The 19,290-nt window shown below is 36.6% G+C and overlaps 1 protein-coding gene across 2 annotated transcripts; it reads left to right on the top strand.

The window, feature by feature from the left end:
* The first annotated feature begins 7,678 nt into the window (after window positions 1-7,678).
* LOC122039953 (protein TIFY 3-like) lies at window positions 7,679-8,696 on the top strand. Of its 2 annotated transcripts, none has more exons than XM_042599359.1 (5): window positions 7,679-7,838; window positions 7,943-8,018; window positions 8,088-8,193; window positions 8,265-8,334; window positions 8,434-8,696. In XM_042599359.1, the coding sequence occupies exons 1-5, from the start codon at window positions 7,780-7,782 to the stop codon at window positions 8,528-8,530; spliced, it is 408 nt and encodes a 135-aa protein (XP_042455293.1). In that variant the 5' UTR covers window positions 7,679-7,779; the 3' UTR covers window positions 8,531-8,696. The 2 variants fall into 2 exon arrangements, with proteins under 2 accessions (XP_042455293.1, XP_042455294.1); XM_042599360.1 differs by having other exon boundaries at window positions 7,687-7,841.
* Window positions 8,697-19,290: the final 10,594 nt, after the last annotated feature.

Here is a 19,290-nt window from a genome sequence, read left to right as displayed (position 1 = left end):
TAACGGATAAAAAGTTAAGGAGAGAGAAGCGAGAAAGAAAAAGACAAGCACGCGCTAACACAAATAAGGGTGCGTTTGGTTTGTGTGTTTTTCATTTTTTTTTTTGAAAAATGCGCGTTTCTAAAAAATGATGTTTAGTTTGCATTTTTCATGTCTGTTTTCTAAAAAAATAGCTAGCATTTTCTAGAAAAATAGAGAATGACAAAAAGTCATTTTCTGTTTTCAAGAAAACGCGTATTTTTCAGAAAATGAAAATGGGAAACGTACAAACCAAACGCACCCTAATTTTTTTACTTTATTCGGAGCCTTCGACGACTCCTACTCCAAGGCCCGTACTCATTGAGTGATTTCATTGGACAATCAACTAATAGTTCGAATAATACAGTAATGAAGTACAAGTGAACTAAAAAAGGTTACCGACAACAAAGAAAGTAAGGAGAACTTGATCATCGATTGTCGGAGGAGTGTTACAGATTTGTAGGAGCTTTTTCAGAGCAACGCATAGGAATTAAAGTTGTAGCACTTGATGTTCTGTAGTTCCTAGTTGAAGGTTGCTTTTATAGCCCCTTCCGAGCGCCTAGAGCCCCTCTTGAGTGCTTGAACCGTGCTTACGTGGTGAGCTCTCATCGAAACTTTATCCCTGAAGTTTATCCACCTCCGGGCGCTCGGACCCCCTTCGGCGCCTAGACCGTTGACGTGGTGGGTATTGGCCAGTCGTTGCGCTCCAACTTAGTTTTTGGATGAATTTTCTATCCTAGGCATTTGGACTAACTCCGAGCGCCCAGACCACCCGGGGGCTTGGCGAGATCCCTTTCGGGCTCCCGAACAACTCTTTTTCACACTTCTCTTTGCTACAAAAAAGAGTTAATCCAGACAACCAAAATATGTTTATCCTGCAAAACAAAGTTACCACAATCAGATAGTAGTAGTAATTAGATCCTGTCTCCCCGAGGCCAGGATCTAGTCAAGGTCTCAGCTTAGGTTTTCCAAATGGACCTAAGTTGGATTGATGCATATTGTTCCCTCAACTGGGAATGTACCATCACTAGATCTCTCCTCAAGTTGCTTACCTTTTACTTACCAACTGCAGTCGCTTAACTTGCCTTTGACCCACCAGATCTTCCCGCTAGTTGTTAGATCCATAGACCCAACTGGATTTCGGTCAGTTGTCAGGTTCCACGGACCCAACCAGACTTCTCACCATATATCGGATCACTCCTTAACCTATCTGGACTTCGCACCAGCTATCGGGTCTCGCGGACCAGCTGGATTTTATCCTGGTATCAGGTCCTCCAGATCCGTCAACTCCTGCACACTTGGTAAAGCAATTAGACCACCAATACTCTAACTTTAATCCACTTGTCATTCATCAAAACTTGAGGTAGATCATTAGTGTAATTTGTACCAACAGAAAGCGTCTTCCATTGTAACACCCGCCCTCCCTGCTACTATAGGGACGGGGTTACTTACTTACTTAACTATTCCAGGACACACATGCATATTTAAAATTTCTTTCTAGTAAAGTAAAGCAGCGGAAATATCATGAAGTTATGCGGGACATTAACATAATACACTTGGTTCATGTCAAACATAACAAAATAACATAAGCAGGTCTTTATTTGTCTTAGCCGAGCCACTGCCACACACATCTCCTTGCCTCTCCTGCAACTCCCTTAGGTCATCCATTCCTTGCCTTTATCTGTGGTACAAGGAAAGTAAGCTATGAGCACACAGGCTCAGTAAGATCTTTTCCTACTCACAAAACCGTATTTCATAACATAGTCATATAAGCATATAACAATGGAGACATAATCATCTAACATTATATCATGTGAACATAGCCTCCTATCATATCATATCATTAAGAAACATCATACTCTAACATATCATAAATAAAGGCATCATGTAATGTGAATCATAGAAGCATAACATATCATCAGGTCATATGAATCAAAAACATCTCATAACATCATGTCCTGTAAGTCATAAGAGCATAGCATAACATCATGTCATATAATTCATAAAAAAAAAACATATCATATCATGAATGGGTGCATCATGCAGAATGTCTTTTTAAAACATATGACATGTCATGTGCAAGATGTCTTTAAACATATCTTTTAATACTTAAACATAATATCATCATCATGAGGGTCCGACTTATACCACATACATACATAAATGCGCGCAATCCCTGGGACAGGGTAGCTAGCCCCGAACCTACTAGGGATCTAGACCCGTTCATAGTCCATCGGCCTAGGGGCGTACTAAGGAGTCCATCCCTTTTTACTAGACTCGTTCATAGTCCGTCGGCCTAGGGGAGCTTATGGAGCCCACCCTTGGTACAAGCCATATAAAGTAAAATACATGTCGTGCATATCATATCATCATAACTATCATATCATATAATCATAAATGTCATGCTCTTGTCTTACCATGAAGAGTGCTCTTAATCCCAACTTAAGGGAAGCAACTCTTAGCCATTTTCTTATCATATCATAAGGCATGCATACTTGGGCACATAGCCATCATAAAAATCATTTTCATGCCTGGTTCATAAGCTTACATAAATGAGCATGCAACATATTTGAAATCATACATACTTGGGCACATAGCCATCATAAGAATCATTTCATGCATGGTTCATAAGCATACATAAATGAGCATATTACTTGTCTTACCCTAAAGCATGCATACTTAAGCATAAAATACATCATAAGGGTCGTTATCGTACATGGTTCATAAGCATACTTAAATGGGCATATAATGCATCATAGGGAAACATAATCATACATGGAAAACATCCACTAGCATCTCCTAATTCATATCATAGTATGTGAGACACCTAGCAAAATCATAATTGGGTCTCTAACCCTAGTTCCATATAGTGGCCGAAAGTTACCATGCTTGGTTCTAGGTTACAACAACATATAAGCTTGTGAACCTTAAATCAATTTCATATCATAACTATAAAGAATATCATGAGCATAGGTAGTTTAGGTTCTAAGCTTCCTAGGCCTTTTAACTTAGTTGTGGCCGAACCTTTAAGAGCATGAAACTAAGTTCTATACAAGCATAAGAATACCAAGCTAACTTCATATCATATCATAAGGGAATCCATGAGCTTGCTAAGTTTAAATTTACACTTCCTTGAACCCTAGAATATAGTCATGGCCGAAAGTTCATGAAAGGGAAAAGTAAGCTCTAACAAACATACAAGCATAAATATTGAGTTACATTCATATCATATCATGAGAAGATTCATGCGCATGCTAGGCTTTAAATTTAACCTTCTTGAAGCCCTAAAATCTATCATGGCCGAGACTTCAAGGAAAGGAAAATAAATTTCCAAGCAACATACAAACATGAATGCCTAGCCAAGTTCTTATCATATCATAAGGGAATTTATAAGCATGTTAGATTAGGTTTTAAGCTTCTTGAAACCCTAAATCTATCATGGCCGAAATTTCAAGGAAAGGAAAATAAATTTTCAAGCAACATACAAATATGAATACCTAGCCAAGTTCTTATCATATCATAAGGGAATCTATAAGCATGTTAGATTAGGTTTTAAGCTTCTTGAAACCCTAAATCTATCATGACCGAAATTTCAAGGAAAGGAAAATAAATTTCCAAGCAACATACAAACATGAATACCTAGCAAAGTTCTTATCATATCATAAGTGAATCTATAAGCATGTTAGATTAGGTTTTAAGCTTCTTGAAACCCTAAATCTATCATGGCTGAACCCTTACAATGAAGGAAATAAAATTTCCAAGCAACATACAAACATGAATACCTATCCAAGTTCTTATCATATCATAAGGGAGTCTATAAGCATGTTAGATCGGGTTTTAAGCTTCTTGAAGCCCTAAAATCTATCATGGCCGAGACTTCAAGAAAAAAAGAAATAAACTTCTAAGCAACATACAAACATGAATACTTAGCCAAGTTCATATCATATCATAAAGAAGTCTAGGAGCATGTTAAATTAGGTTTTAAGCTTCTTAAAGCCCTAGAATATTCATGGCCGAAACATATAAAGAAGGAGATCAAGCTCTAAACAACATCCAACATAAATCTCTAACTAAGTCCATATCATAACATAATGAGATCCATGAGCATGGGTTTCTTTTTTTTTTTTTTCCTCAAGCATTCTAACCTTATAGAAATTTCGTAAATAACTTGTACCACAGGTGAGGGGATACTTACATCCTTGTGTTTGATTTACTTAGGAGAAGAACCCTTGCTTGTGGAGCCTTCCTAGAGAGGAAACCCTCTTGCTTGGTTCGGCAATGGTGTGGAGGAGGGAGAGGTTTCGGTGGAGAGGAGGAGAAAAAAATGTAATTCTCTCTTTCCTTTCTCCTTTTATTCCAAAGGAGAGGAAGAAGACAACAGGGATTTTGCCTTCCCTTTCCTTTTTCTCATCCATAATGAAGGGAGGAAGCAAAACTCCTCTTTTCATTAGAGAAGAAGAAGGCAACTCCAAGTTTTCTCACCAATGAAGGGAGCCTTTCCTTACTCTTAATTATTATGCCTCTTCCTTTTATAACAATTCTTTCTCTTGGTCTAATGATTATCGCATACATGTATCTAGTAAAAGGTCCAAGGTTCAAACCATGGTCATCTCTTTTTGGTTCCATTTTATTATTTTTTTTGCAAATTCCCACATAAGGCCTACTTTCTAACCATGACAAAATATATGAACTTGCTAGGAACCCCACGGGTGTTACATCCATAGCGCTGAAAGCGCCTTTCATAGGCAAACTTTTATCCCGACAAAATTACTCCTTATCGACGACGAAGCCTTCTACCTTATCTGACTGAAGGCACATTCTAAGCTCCCGAAGGCGCCTTCTATGAATAGTACTCAAGGCACCTTCAAAGCTCCTGAAGACGCCTCTGATACTATTCACCCGAGGCGCTTTGTGCTCCTTTTACCTTGTAAAATAGATTACTCCAATACAAAAATATCTAACCTGTAAAATAAAGTTAACACAATAATAATAAACAGTACTAATTAGTTCCTATCCTTTCAAGACCAGAAACTAGTCAGGGTCTTAGTTTAGGGATCCAAAATGAATCTAAACTAGACCAGCACCTAAAGTCCAAACTTGGACTCATCCTTACCGAAACTCTCTCCTCCAGTGACTTACGTTCACTTACCAACTTGCAGTCTATTGACAAGCCTCTTGACCGACCAGGTATTCTCGTAGTTGTCAGGTCCGCAGACCTAATTGGACTTCGGCTAGCTATCATGCCCTGCGGACCCAACCGAACTTCTCACCAGATATCAGGTCACCCCTTTGAATTATTTGGGCTTCATACCAATTGTTGGATCCTCATACCTAGTTGAGTTTCATCTTGGTATCAGGTCCTCTAGATCGGTCAATCCTTGTACGCTCGGTAAATACATTAGATTACAAAAAAAAAAAATCTAACTTCACGCACTTATCATTCATTAAAATCTGAGTTAGACCATTAGTGTAAATTGTATCAACAGATTTACCCTAATAGCTAGTGAAAAATTTCTATAGAATCAGGCGGGGGCCTAAGACTTAGATATCTAGTGTTAACTAAAAAAGAAAAATTATTTTGGTATCTCCACGAACATAATCAAATTGATACTCAGACAATAAATTGTCACTAAACGATAGAGATGGAATATTCGGAGAAATAATTCCATAGGAAATAAAATTTTTTCCATATAAAAAGACGCAGTTAGGTTATCATGATTTATTTCTTTCCAAATGCTTTGGTACAGATGTAGAGGAATGCGTAGATGAGCGTATCACAATTTATCATGAGAGATTATCTCGAATGTGGATCCAAAAATTTTAACAGTCCGAGACTTAACTAGGGTAAGTTAACACCCAGAAATATTCCGTCTAATAGATAGCGGACTATCTACAGAACTAGATGAGGATCATCATAAATACCCCCCTCTATTTACTCAATGGAAAATCTCACCAATCACACTCAAATTAGTCAGTTAGAAAATCTCAATAACTAATGTTAATTTTATATATTTATATATATACACACGCATTAATGATAAGGCTGACATGGTCCGACAATTAATAGTGATATCTAACCGATCGAAATGACCAACCACTGAATTAGCGGGTACATAACTTTTAGGGTGCGTTTGGTTCAAGTCATCATGTATAACCAAGATTATAGGGAATAAAACATAATCAAATGTTGTTTGGTTCAACTTAGGTAATGCAACAAAAACTTGTTTGTTTGAAGGTTTTAATGAATACCCTAGTTTAATATTTTACCGTATTACCCTCAGTTACAAAACCAATTATACATAATAATAATAATAATATTATTATTATTATTATTATTATTTATTTTTTAATTTTTTTTACTTTCCTTTTTCCTGTATATTTTTTTACTTTTTTATGTGTTTTTTTTATTTTTTAATGTTTTTATATTTTTATATTATTTATATTTATATTTTTTATTTTTTACATTTTTTTAATTTTAATTGTTATTTATTTATTTTATTTTAATTTTTTTTATTTTTAAAATTTTTAAAAATTTTTAAATTTTTATAATTTTTTAAAAAAAATTTTAAAATTTTTTAACATTTTTAAAATTTTTAAAATTTTATTTTTTATTTTTAAAATTTATATTTTTTTATTTTTAAAAATTATTTATTTAAAAAAAATTAAAATTTTAAATTTTTAAAACATTTTTTTTTATTTTTTTACATTTTTTTAATATTTTTTTTACATTTTTTCTCTTTTTTTCATGTTTTTTTTATCGGAGGGTATTTTTGGTAAAAAAATCGTTAACCCCGGAATCAAGAAAAACCTTAGGGGGCGTTTGGTACGCGCATTTTCCATTTTCATTTTCTGGAAAACGCGCGTTTTCTGGAAAATGGTATTTGGTTTGCGTTTTCCGCGCGCGTTTTCTAAAAATTTGGCTATCGTTTTCTAGAAAAACAGAGAATGACAAAAAGTCATTTTCTGTTTTCTAGAAAACGCGCGTTTTCCAGAAAATGAAAATGAAAACGGTGCAAACCAAACGCACCCTTAGTTTTCTGAGGTTTTCCAATTCTGGGCTGCATGACCCTTTTGTTGACGTGTCAGGCATGGAACATTACTTGAGAATCATCGAATACCTAAATCAAACAAGGTTTTTGTTGATAACCTTGGATGGATAACCAAGATTATCAAGAATAACCCCGAATCAAACGCACTCTTAGTGACATGTCGATTCCTCGAACCCCATTGGAATAAAGGATGCCCTAAAATTATGCTAGGCCAGTGAACTACGAGATTGACAGCAAGAATAAAATTAAAAAAATCTTTTTGCCCATTTACTTCAAAAATTCCATGCCACATATGGTCTGACGGCCAACTGAAACAATTTGCTTTCTAAAACCGATAATGAAAGATGCGATATGTCGGTGAAATTTAAAGTTCTCGTAATCGTCCAACTCATGCTACAAATAATTTTATAATTTTCTCCATTAATTCGTAATCAACTTGCAGACGTCTGACGTACTCTTAATCAAACTACAGTTACTTGCCACTGTTCATATATGACATATCTTTACTTTTCAATAGGTATAGTTTTAACGAAAAGTTTCTCGCACTTTTCGTGAATTTCTTTTGGAAGGAAAAACAAAAAAAACAGAAGAAGAAACATAGGACTCTACTGTTTGCCAATTATTATCTGTCCATGATTTCCTCCTGCACCCTCACCAATAATATTATATTATCTTCCCTGAACTAAACTAAATGGCCAAGAACAAGAAATAGATGGATCACTTCCAATTCCAAACACAGTTCGAGGGAGAGGATTTCAGCAATGGAAACAAGTAGTAAAAATCGTCGATTTCTTTTCACAAATATTTTATTTTATTTTATTTTTTTGTTGGAGAAGCTCATCTTATCTGTATGTTTATGCTTATAATATATATAGATTTAACAACTTACTGCCGCTGACCATCTTCTACAATGGAAAGATGAAAGTTTACAACGCAATTTCCCAGGAAAAGGTTAATCTTTTTTTTTTTAAATGGGTTTCTGGTTTATATTAGCTGATCTTATCTTCCTTTTTTGATCAGGCGGAGGCAATAATGCTGATTGCGTCGGCGGCAGCGAGATCTGCTTCGCCGGCGGCGGCGGAGCAGCTCGATCGTAAAGTTAATCCCTGGAACAACCTGCAAGATGGTAATCGTTAATTACTGAGTTTTAGTTTATGGTTTTCTTTCTTTCGTCGATTAATTTTTGCTTTTATTTAGACACGAACGACGAGCTGCCGATGGCAAGGACGCACTCGCTTCAGCGTTTCCTGGAGAAGCGCCGTGAAAGGTGAGATCGCGTGTTCATATATATACAAACTGCACCATTTAGAAACACAATCTAAAATAAGTTGATGGTTAAAGAGAATAACTCAGAAAAGTTGTGCAGGATGATGGAGAAATCCCCTTACAACTATTATTCAGAAAACTCCTTGTACGTGGAAGGGCCGTCTCATGCTCAAGGGATGCCTCCTCCATTTGCCTAGCTTCGTTACGTTGCAAACTTGCAGAGCCTCATCATATCTAGCTTTGAACCATGAACTTACTGCATTACTTTCTCTTGTATATATTATATTGTGTGCTCTTTGTCTGGAATGAACTTTGTGTTGCTGCTGTTGTGAATCCTTCTCTCTTGTTTGTTGTGTTTCTGATGGTGGAAGGTAAACAAATGAATGAAAACAGATCCTAAGAGTGCCATTCGAACGACAAGAAAATGCAACAATGGATAAATTTATAGAAGTTTTCGGATAACTCATTCCTGTTTCTCTTCTTGTCTAGTATTATGAGGAACAAGTAAACTGATCCAGCCCTGGTAAATCCGATCGGGTCATCATCCTACCATGATCCTATATGATTGGGCTGATGCCCTACACAACAACAGGATCCTACTGGGCCCCTACTTCCTCTACCCACACAGCCATAGGGGGCGCCAGGACGATGAGGAACCTCGGTCGAATGAGTTCTTACCCTCTGTTTGGATGGGATGAGCGAAGGTTCATTAACAGAAGGGGAAAGGAGGGGAAGTAAAATATTTATGTTCTCCTTTGTTTGGGAGGGAGGGAAAGTTCATTAACGTAATATGTGTTATAATGTTTGGGAGGAAAGTAAGGGTAATAAATGTTAAATATAAAGTTACAAAATTATCTTCACTTTTGTTAAAGACTTGCACGTTCAAGAACTTAGTGCATCTTGAATACATTTATTGGCTAAGACTTACGCATTCAAGCAATTGTAGCTTATTTGTTAAAATCGACATCGACGTCAAAGTTGGCATCAGTCTTGAAGTCAGTGTCAACATCAAAATCGGCTTTGAAGTCGACGTCTATAGAAAAATGACAGCAATTCGGATTGTATGAGATGAAGTACTAGTTAAAAACTCACTCTTGTATTCATAAAATATATTATAAGGAGAGTATTACAAAGAAGGATAAAAACTTCTCTCACAATTAGAAGGGAAGATTATCCCTTTTATTTGAGAATTAGAAATGTGGAGAGGAAAAGCTTTGAAAACTTCTCTCCTGTAATTGATTTTCTATCTTGAGTGTCATTTCCACACTCTCTGAGCTTTTGTTGTTCTTCACGCATATCCCTCTTCTCGGAGATCGTTTGAGATATCTGAGGATCCTTTCAGTGGCCTTCCAGTGGTTCATCTTAGGTGTGTGCATATGTTGGCTAATTTGGCCAACTGCATATGCAATATCTGGTCTGATAATAGTCAAGTAGATAAGTTTGCTAACCAACCTATGGTATCTCTGTATGTCAGCAAAAGGCTCATCCTTATCCTTCTCTTCATTATATATAGAGAATGGAATGTTGGCTGGCTTTGCTCCTAGCTTACCTGTCTCCTATAAAAGGTCAAGAGCATATTTTCTTTGGGATAGAACTAACCCTTTAGGGGAATAGACTAATTCTATACCTAGAAAATACTTTAATTTTCCCAAATCTTTAATTTCAAATTTAGACATTAAGAAATTTCTAGCTTGATTAATACAGTCCATATTACTTCCAGTAATAATTATGTCATCTACGTATATAAGTACTATAGTGGTTTCCCTATCATTAATTTTAATAAAAAGAGAAGAATCACTATGATCCTGTCCGAAGGTGATGAGATGATACGCTGACTCCGATGGGTGGTTGATCGACAAACAATAAGCTTCTCAAGATCTGAAGGAAACTCCTTAACGATCCTGCGCATAGTCAGACGAGCCAACAAAGCATTAGTGACTTAAAACTAGGGTGGAAATCCCTAGCTAGGTCCTCCGACGCTCAAGTCAATTTCCTCTCTCGAAAGTGGAAGAAGAATTGTAACCAAAGTGTAGGAAAGTAGAGCTTCAGATGTAAATATTTTTACGTACCTTGCCAGAGGAGAGGATTCCCTTTTTTATACCACCTCACATAACCTTCGGGATCGTGAGATGATCTCCAGTTTGTTAGAGTTTGTTAGGTGATGGAAGAAAGTACAACCTGAGCGTCATGCAATAATCCTCCAAGGAATCTTTTTCTACCCCAGATGTATCCCTTTGTTGTTTATGACTTAGACCCCTAATGAAATACCCGATGGAGTGTATCGTTGTAATTGATTAATTAATGAAGAAGTTTCGAGGGAATATTCCCCGACAAGTTTGCCAGGCTGTTCTAATGTTGTCGATTGCTTGTTTGCTGAATGTCTCCCGGCCGGTCACTGTGCCGGTCATATATTGAGAATCCCTTCTATTGAATATATCTCGACTAGTCATGATGTTGGTCGTATATTGAGAATACCTTCTGTTGAATATGTCTCAGTCGTTCATTAAGTTGGTCGTATGCTGAGAGTTTTATAAGGCCGAGTACCCTTAAACTTGCTCGGGCTTTGCCTGGTCGAACACACATAGACAGCCTTATGTTCGTTTAGCGTTCACCCAACTGATCGTATACTAAGAGTTCTATAAGGTTGAGTACCCTTAAGCTTGTCTAGACTTTGCCCGGTCGAACGCACATAGACAACCCTATATTCGTTCGACCTTCACCCGATCGATCATATGCTAAGAGTTCTATAAGGCAGAGTAACCTTAAGCTCGGTCGGGCTTTGCCCGGTCGAACACACACAGGTAGTCTTATGTTCACTCGGCCTTCACTCGGCGGATCGTATGCTAAGAGTTCTATAAGGCGGAGTACCCTTAAACTCACCCGGGCTTTGCCCAGTCAAACACACACAAGCAGCCTTATGTTCACTCGACCTTCACCCGGTCGATCATATGCTAAGAGTTCTATAAGGCAGAGTACCCTTAAGCTCATCCGGGCTTTGCCCGATTGAACACACATAGGCAGCTTTATGTTCCCTCGATCTTTACCCGATCGATCGTATGCTAAGAGTTCTATAAGGAGGAGTACCCTTAAGCTCACCTGGGCTTTGCCCGGTAGAATCCACCCAGACAGCCTTATGTTTGCTCGGCTTTCACCTGGGCCTCTTGCTCAAGAAACGCTCGGGCACGCTTCCAGGATTTTGATGTGGATCGATCAACAAAACCAGGTAACAAACATTACCCTGTCTTATCCTTGACCGCCACCTCACATTAACTTTAATATCCATGTCATCTCCTGAACTCGCTCGCCATAACCCATATCACACTATAATATCTTTTGAAATTGAGACAAATAAGTGTATAACTTAAATACCAAGCTCGAGGAGATTGTTTCAGCTCATAAATAACCTTTCTTAGTCGACAGACCTTTCCTTCCTCTCTTAAATGGATCCCTTGAGGTAATTGCATATATATTTCTTCTTCTAACTCCCCCTTAAGAAAGGTGTTTTTGACGTCCATTTGATACATTGACCATCTATTGTTGGTAGCAAATGATAAAAGGACCCTTACTGTGTTTATTTTAGCCACTGGAGCAAATGTTTCCATATAATCGACACTGTAAGTTTGAGTGTATCCTTTGGCCACTAGTCTAGCTTTAAAGCGATCTATTGAACCATCACTTTTATGTTTGATTTTGTAGATCCATTTACACCCTACTACCTTTTTGCCCTCGGGTAAAGTTGTAATTTTCCATGTTCTATTTTTATAAGGGCATCTAGCTCTTCTTGCATTGCCTTTTTCCATTTTGGATTTTCATCGACTTCATTAAAATTCCTGGATTTTTGTACTTGATCAATGACACTCAAGAATACTTGATGACTTAGGAAAGTATTGTTAGTAGTATAATAATTAGCAATTGGATGAGATATGGCTTTAAGATTGTAATTAGATGAAGGGAACCTTTGCCTCGTGGATCTTCTGAGAGAAGGTAGAGATGAACAAGAAGTTTCATTTTCTCATGGTGTTGAGAAACTTTGAGATTGGTCTCTCTCTTGCTTATTTCTTGTTTCAATCTCTGAGGAGTTTGGTTCATCATCTTCTCTTTGTTCAAGAGTGTCGTGCCTTCTGTCCTCGGAGTTCGTAATATTTTCCTCCTATCTTGATTGTAAAGGAAGAATAGTTGGCTCTTCTAGAGTATATAGAAACATTTGTAAGTCCTCTTTTTCCTGTTGTTGATCCTTTTCTTGACTTGCAAAGTAAAACTCATTTTCTGCAAATATCACATCCTTCGATGTGTATACTTTATTAGTAATAAGATCATGACATATATATTCTTCCTGAAATGAACCATATCCAATAAAAACACGTCTACCCTTTTTATTGAGTTTGTCCCTAGGTTGTTCAGGTACATGAACATAGCAAACATAATCAAATACTTTCAAGTGTGAGATGTTTGGTTTAATGTTAGTGAGTAGTTCCAATGGAGATTCACCTTTGAGTACTCTGGAGGTTAAATAATTGGTAAGATGAGCAGTTGTACTAACTACATCACTCCAATGACTTTTTGAGATGTTTGCATGAAATAGAATGGTTCTAGCTATTTCTAATAGGCGTTGATTCTGTCTTTCTACTATGTTATTTTGTTGTGGGTTGTACGGACAAGATGTTTAATGAATAATCCCCCTTTCTTCTAGATAATTTTTAAATTCATGACTCATATATTCTCCTCCATTATCATTTTAAAGTATTTTGATATTAGCATTATATTGCTTAGAAGTGTATTGAAAGAAATGCTTAAATGCCTAAAATGCTTGTCCTTTAAATGTAAATATGTATGTCCAAGTGTACCTAGTTACATGATCATAAAAGATATAAAATATTTAAAACCTCTTCTAGACACAATTGGGGAAGTTCATATATCAGAGTGAATATGATCAAAGATATTTTTATATATTATTTTAGAAATAGGATAGTACATTCGAGTCTCTTTTCCAAAAATACAAGCTTCACATGATCTTTCTTCATAAATTTTAGATGGGAACAATTTTTGTAAGGCTTGTTTATGTGAGTGACCTAATCTGGCATGTCATTAAGAGTAATTATCATTTTCACATGTTATGAGGGCATGACTATGTTGGTCCAAAAAAAAGCTTATTTTTCTAGATCCATTACCAATCACCTTGTTCATTTTGAGATCCTGAAAGGTAATAAAGTTAGGATAAAAAACAACCTTACAATTATGATCTTCAGTGATTTTGCTAATGGATAGTAGATCAGAAGTAAATGAGGAACATATAAAGCATTAGTATTTTTTTTTTCAAAAACTTCTATCTCTCCTAGTTCTTTAATTTTTAAATTATGTCCATTAGCTACTTTTACTGTCATATGGTTAACTAATAGTTTGATATTACTAATTTTATTCTTATCTCTTACCATATGATAATCACAACCTGAATCAATTAGCCAACTTTGAGAACTAAAAAATTTAGAAGAGTTTGAGCAATTACCTTGATCATTTATAGATGTTTTTCTTGCTCAAGTAGTTTTGAGATGTCATTGATGGCGATTTCCAGAGTTGCAATCTTGGCCGAGTTGTGGGATGATTGATCCTTTTTCTTTAAGTGATCAGGCCTTAGGTGTGGATGAAGTCTCCAATATTTTTCCTTTGTGTGATTCAACTTCTTGCAATATCCACACACAACTTTAGATTCTTGAACTTTATTCGCCTTTTGTTCTTCTAGGTGTACATTAAAGTCATGACCCTTTTATTATGAGGCTTTAAGTCTCATGCTTGCTGTAGCTCTTTGAATCATAGCCCTAACCTTTTAATAGGGAGGAAAACTTTTCATCCTCAGAATCTCTTGATGTAGAGGAGCATATGTTTCTTCTAGCGACATAAGAAGGCCAAGTATCATAACTTCCTCTCTTTGTTGTTGTAAAACTTTGAAGTCGGTTGTAATCGACCTCAAATTATTATATTATTCCATAGATCTTCGTAGTCACCAAATAGTTGGGAAAGAATATTTTCTTTCTTTTTGATATCTGCAAATTTTCTTTTGATTTCGAAGATCCTTCCCAGATTTGATTCTTGTCCATACAGATTACTCATTTGCTCCCAAAGAACGGGCACAAGTGACCATTGTTCTATGAGTTTTATCCATAGAATTTGATAGAATAAATACATCATCATCCTTCTCTTTCCAAGCAAAGAAATAAAGGTCTGACTCTGCAAGAGAATTATTTGTAATATACTTCAAAAGTTTCTTTGAGTTTAAAGATCTCCTAATATGAGTGGCCCAAAAGAAATAATTAGATGAATTAAAAATCATTGATGAAAAGAAATAAGGTTGTGCTGAACTTACTTGCAAATCTCTCATATTTGTACAACTTATAACATCAAGATTGATCAAATTAGTGTTCAGAATAAACTTGAAACATCCTATCGGAACCAACCAACTTGCTTTGTGGATTTCAATTTCAACGTGGGTGGCAAGTTTCAAGTTCAAGTGGCTTTCCAACTCAGCGTGGATTAAAAGTCAATCGAGGTTTCAAATTCAAAGTGGACTTCAAATTCGACGTGGCTGCAAACTCACGGTGGATTTAAAATTCAGCGTGGATTGGAATTCACACGTGGATTTCAATTTTGAAACTCCCCCTCGTTTTTGGTCCTTTAGGAGGGAAGCTCTAATGAAACCGGGTTTGGGTTGTGGAGCTCCAATCAAACCACAAACCATACCCACTAACCAAAACTCACCTCAACACCGATGACGGATCTGCTGCACTCCAGCACCAGCGGCAAGGCAACTTCTGGCACTGGACTCCAGAACATGGTGGACCAACAAATATCATCCCCAGCCAGTGGTGGAAATTGGAGGCCAAGCATGGAGCATAGGGCCACTTCCGAAGACTATTTTTGTCCAGCACAGTGGCGGCAAAGGGCTGGAGTGGCTGGCCAGCAGGCAGTTCACCGGTGGAGAGGGAGACAGCGGAAGGAGGGGGCTGCGGCTGGGAGCAGGGGAGGCGGCGGCAAAGGACTGTTTCAAACCAGATTTCTTCATTGCATCATAAGGGGCCTCAATGGACGATCGCCGGAGATTCATATGGTCAAAGGAGGAGTCGCATGAAGGGTCGGGGCATGGATGGGCTCCCGGAGTTCCGTGGAATCACTGAGCAATGAAGATGTTTAGATTTGGTGGTCTAAGTGGTCGCCGAACCGAGTCGAGACCGGAGGAGCGAAGCACATGTTGGATAACTATGCCAATTTGGCTCCGAGGATTGATACCAGATTTGCTGCGGATGGTCGGTGACACGAGAGGTTGCATAGACAGCGGACCGTGGATGAGACGTCTTGACTGACGATAGTACGGACAAAGACAGAGTGTATGGATGTGTGAGATCAGTGTAAGAGATACACGACTGTGATGTATGTATGATCAAGTTGGGTTTGTGATGAGGTTGACTGTGATGTGGGTTGGTGTATCTGCGTATACATCAGCCTTATACGGTACTCGAGTCCCCACAACTGATCCAGGATTGTTTGGAAGTGACGTATTTGGGGTTGTTCGTACCTTTGGCATGTATATGTTTTTTCGATGATCTATTTACCTATTCTTCAAAAAAAAATGTAGAAAATTGACAATAATTCGGATTGTATGAGATGAAGTACCGCTCTTAAAAACTCACTCTTGTATTCATAAGATATGTTACAAGGAGAGTATTACAAAGAGGAAAAAAAATTTCTCTCACATGAAGGGAGGATTGTCCCTTTTGTTTGAGAATTAGAAACATGGAGAAGAAAAGCTATGAAAGCATTTTATAGAAAATAGAATTTCTTAATCCTCCAATAAGAGATGCAACTCCCATTTTATAGGAGATGAGATTATTATTTAGCTGTTATCAATCAGTCAAATATTAATTGTATTATGGCTAAAATAATGGCAAGTATGTCAAGCAATTAATGGCTGATGCGGCAACCAATTAATGACTGATAAATTAGCTAAAAAAGGCTGATTTTACAATCAAACAATGGTTGTGTGGCTGGCCAAATAATGATTTGGATAAAGTGCATTTACAATTGTATTATCTTCCTTATTTTCAATAGTGTCTGTGTCGACATCGAAGTCAGCATCGAAGTCGGCATCGACATCAACATAGTGCGATCATCGAGTGGTGCGAGTGTTTTTCATCGCGATGCAAAGAATACCTAAAATAATAATTTTTGGAATTATTATAATAAAACAGAGATAAAATTGGAACATAAATTTTTTAGTTCTCTTATCTTTCTTTACACCTTAAATTGGGGTGTAAGAAATTATTTCGTTTCATGGATAAAAAAGGTTAAAGCTTACCTTCCTTTTCATAGCTCACTTCTTCCCACACAGGGTTTCAAGTTTTTCTTCCCCTTCTTTACCCTTCCCTCACCTCCTCCCAAATAGTGTGTTACTGACCTTAACCTCTGACAATCCCAGACAAAGAATAGTGACGTCGTGCTAATGACCAAACAACACCAAGAATATGGACCAATGGTTGTCACCCATAGAGCTACGACCCGCTTGTTCAGATGGCTAGCAAACGATGCCTTACTCATATGATCATCAATGCAACCCACCTAGTGTTGGTCCCTTGGTGACTAGTTAGAGGGGGTGAATAGCCTGCACAATAAAAAAAAATAAACAAAATCTCTTCTCAAACTTTACAGCTTAATTAAATCATACACTTGCATAAAAAGAAACTGATTAATTAAAGAAATAAAAAGATGCAAAAGAAATTACTTGGTTACAACCGGGGAGGTTGTTAATTCATGAAAGATGAAAAAGTCACTAATATCTCCTCTGGACGGAGAAGCCTCTTATAGCAATCAAAACTCACAACTCCAAAGCTAAAGTCAAATGGAATCAATTACAAGTATTGTTTTGGCCTTTTGGGATCAGAGCTATATTTATAACCCTGGTCGGGGTGCCTAGAAGGTTCCAAGAGCTTGGAGGGGGATAAACTTTTATCTCCATCGTAACGGGATGTGCCACTTCGAGTTTGGATAAAATTCCTGGTCTGGTCGCCCAGACCAAGTCCAAGCATCAGACTAAGAAAGTCAACATTTTGTTGACTTTCGATTTCATTCTTCTGCTCCGGTTCCGCTCGCATTGGTGATTTCAACCATTCGAAATAGGGCTCACCCAAACCCCTTTTTCGGCCTTCGAGTAGTCTTCTGCTCCGGCTTCTCGTCCCTCAGAAACGTCGCATGCCTCCTTCTCGTCTGCCAGCGTACTCTTCCGCAACACTGAGCCTGTCGGCTCTCTCCCGTGCCGTCCTTCTCACTAGATGCGTCTTGCAGTCAACTTCTTGTGCTCCTAAATTCCTGCACACTTAGACACAGGGATTAAATACTAACAGGACCTAACCTGACTTGATTGATCACATCAAAACTACCTTGGGGTACTAACAATCTCTCATTTTTTGATGTGAGCAACCCCAAGTTAAGTTACGATAAACTATAAACAAATAATAGTTATAATTTTTGCTAGTAAAAAAAAATTGTAAGTACAAAAAACTAACTACCCTCTCCCTAGACTTAATCTCGAATTCCCCCCATTTTGATCACATTAAAAATGGGGTACTTTAAAGTGCTTTTGAAAATAAATCTAAACCAAAGTATAAGGAAAGATATTCTTATTCAGAAAATTATGAAAGATTAAACTTTGAGAAAAAATGGATTTATAAACGAAATTAAAAATTTTAACATATATAAGGAAAATAAATTTTTTTATAAAGTTGATATTATTTTTAAGTAGAAATAAAGTCTTTTCTATATGAAAAAATAATTTTTGTTAATAATTAAAAATTTTCTTACAGATTATTTTATTAACTTTTAATTAATTTCTAACCGCATTTATGTAAAATAATTTGTTTGAAGGTATTTTTATAACAACTAAATGCTTAGCAGTTAATCAATTAAACATTTATTTCAGTAATTGACTTCCAGGCTGTGGCGAGGTACTATGTCTTCTTAGTTATTGGAACAACAACCACTTCTAGACAAAACCTTTTAATGAAAGTAAATATTTAATTTTTTCTTGAAAGTCTAAAAAAATAATTAATCTAAATATGATTTTGGAACCCAAAATAAATTCCTTCCTACAAGATTAATAAAAAATTTCTTATAAATATATTTCTATGATATTTTCTTAATTTGGTCTTTATGGTATTTAAAATATCAATTTAAGCCATTATATCTTCTAACCTTTTGAATATGTGAGCACACACGACTTTTTAAATATTCTATTTTTATTTTTTATTTTTATTTTGTCAAGATCTTCTAATCAACAAGATATAGCTAAAGTTGATTTTAACTGTTTATTTTCTTTTTCTAACTTAAAGTAATTTTTTGATAATATTTTTATGAATTGAAATAACTTGTCAGGAGGAAGAGACCGTACCTGACTTATCTTGTCTATCTCGTAATCTGAAGCTCCCCCTGAAGTGCTGCGTTCTTCCGATGTTGCTCCCCCTTCATCGATGCTCATTTCAAACGAGCTTGCTTCATCCACTAGTGTAACTTTGACGAGGGCTTTTATCTCCGATTCAGACGATGTTTTGTCCCACGTCGCCTTTAGATTTTATATTTGTCGGTTTAAGTTGATTTCTTGTTCTTTTCCTTGTTCTTGCCCTTGCTCTTTAATTTTGAGTAGTTATTTTTCATGTGCCCTTCTTCATTGCAGTGATAGTATCTTACTTTTCCTTTTCTTCTTGTACCCTGCACTTGATTAAATTTTTTTAGTTTTAAATAACTTTTTAAATTTTCTTACCATGAGTGCCTTTTCATCATCATCGAGAGAAGATTCAGAATCTCGTTCATCCGTTTTTGCTTTTAAGGTAATGTTATGCTTTGGCTCCTTTTTAAGATCTACACATCTTGTTTCATGGACTTCAAATGTTGAAAACAATTCTTCTAAAGTATTTGATTC

This window comes from Zingiber officinale, chromosome 2A, assembly GCF_018446385.1.
Source record: "Zingiber officinale cultivar Zhangliang chromosome 2A, Zo_v1.1, whole genome shotgun sequence".
NCBI lineage: Eukaryota > Viridiplantae > Streptophyta > Magnoliopsida > Zingiberales > Zingiberaceae > Zingiber > Zingiber officinale.
The sequence above is the reverse complement of the archived record's forward strand: the minus strand, read 5'-3'. Positions and strand labels throughout refer to the sequence as shown.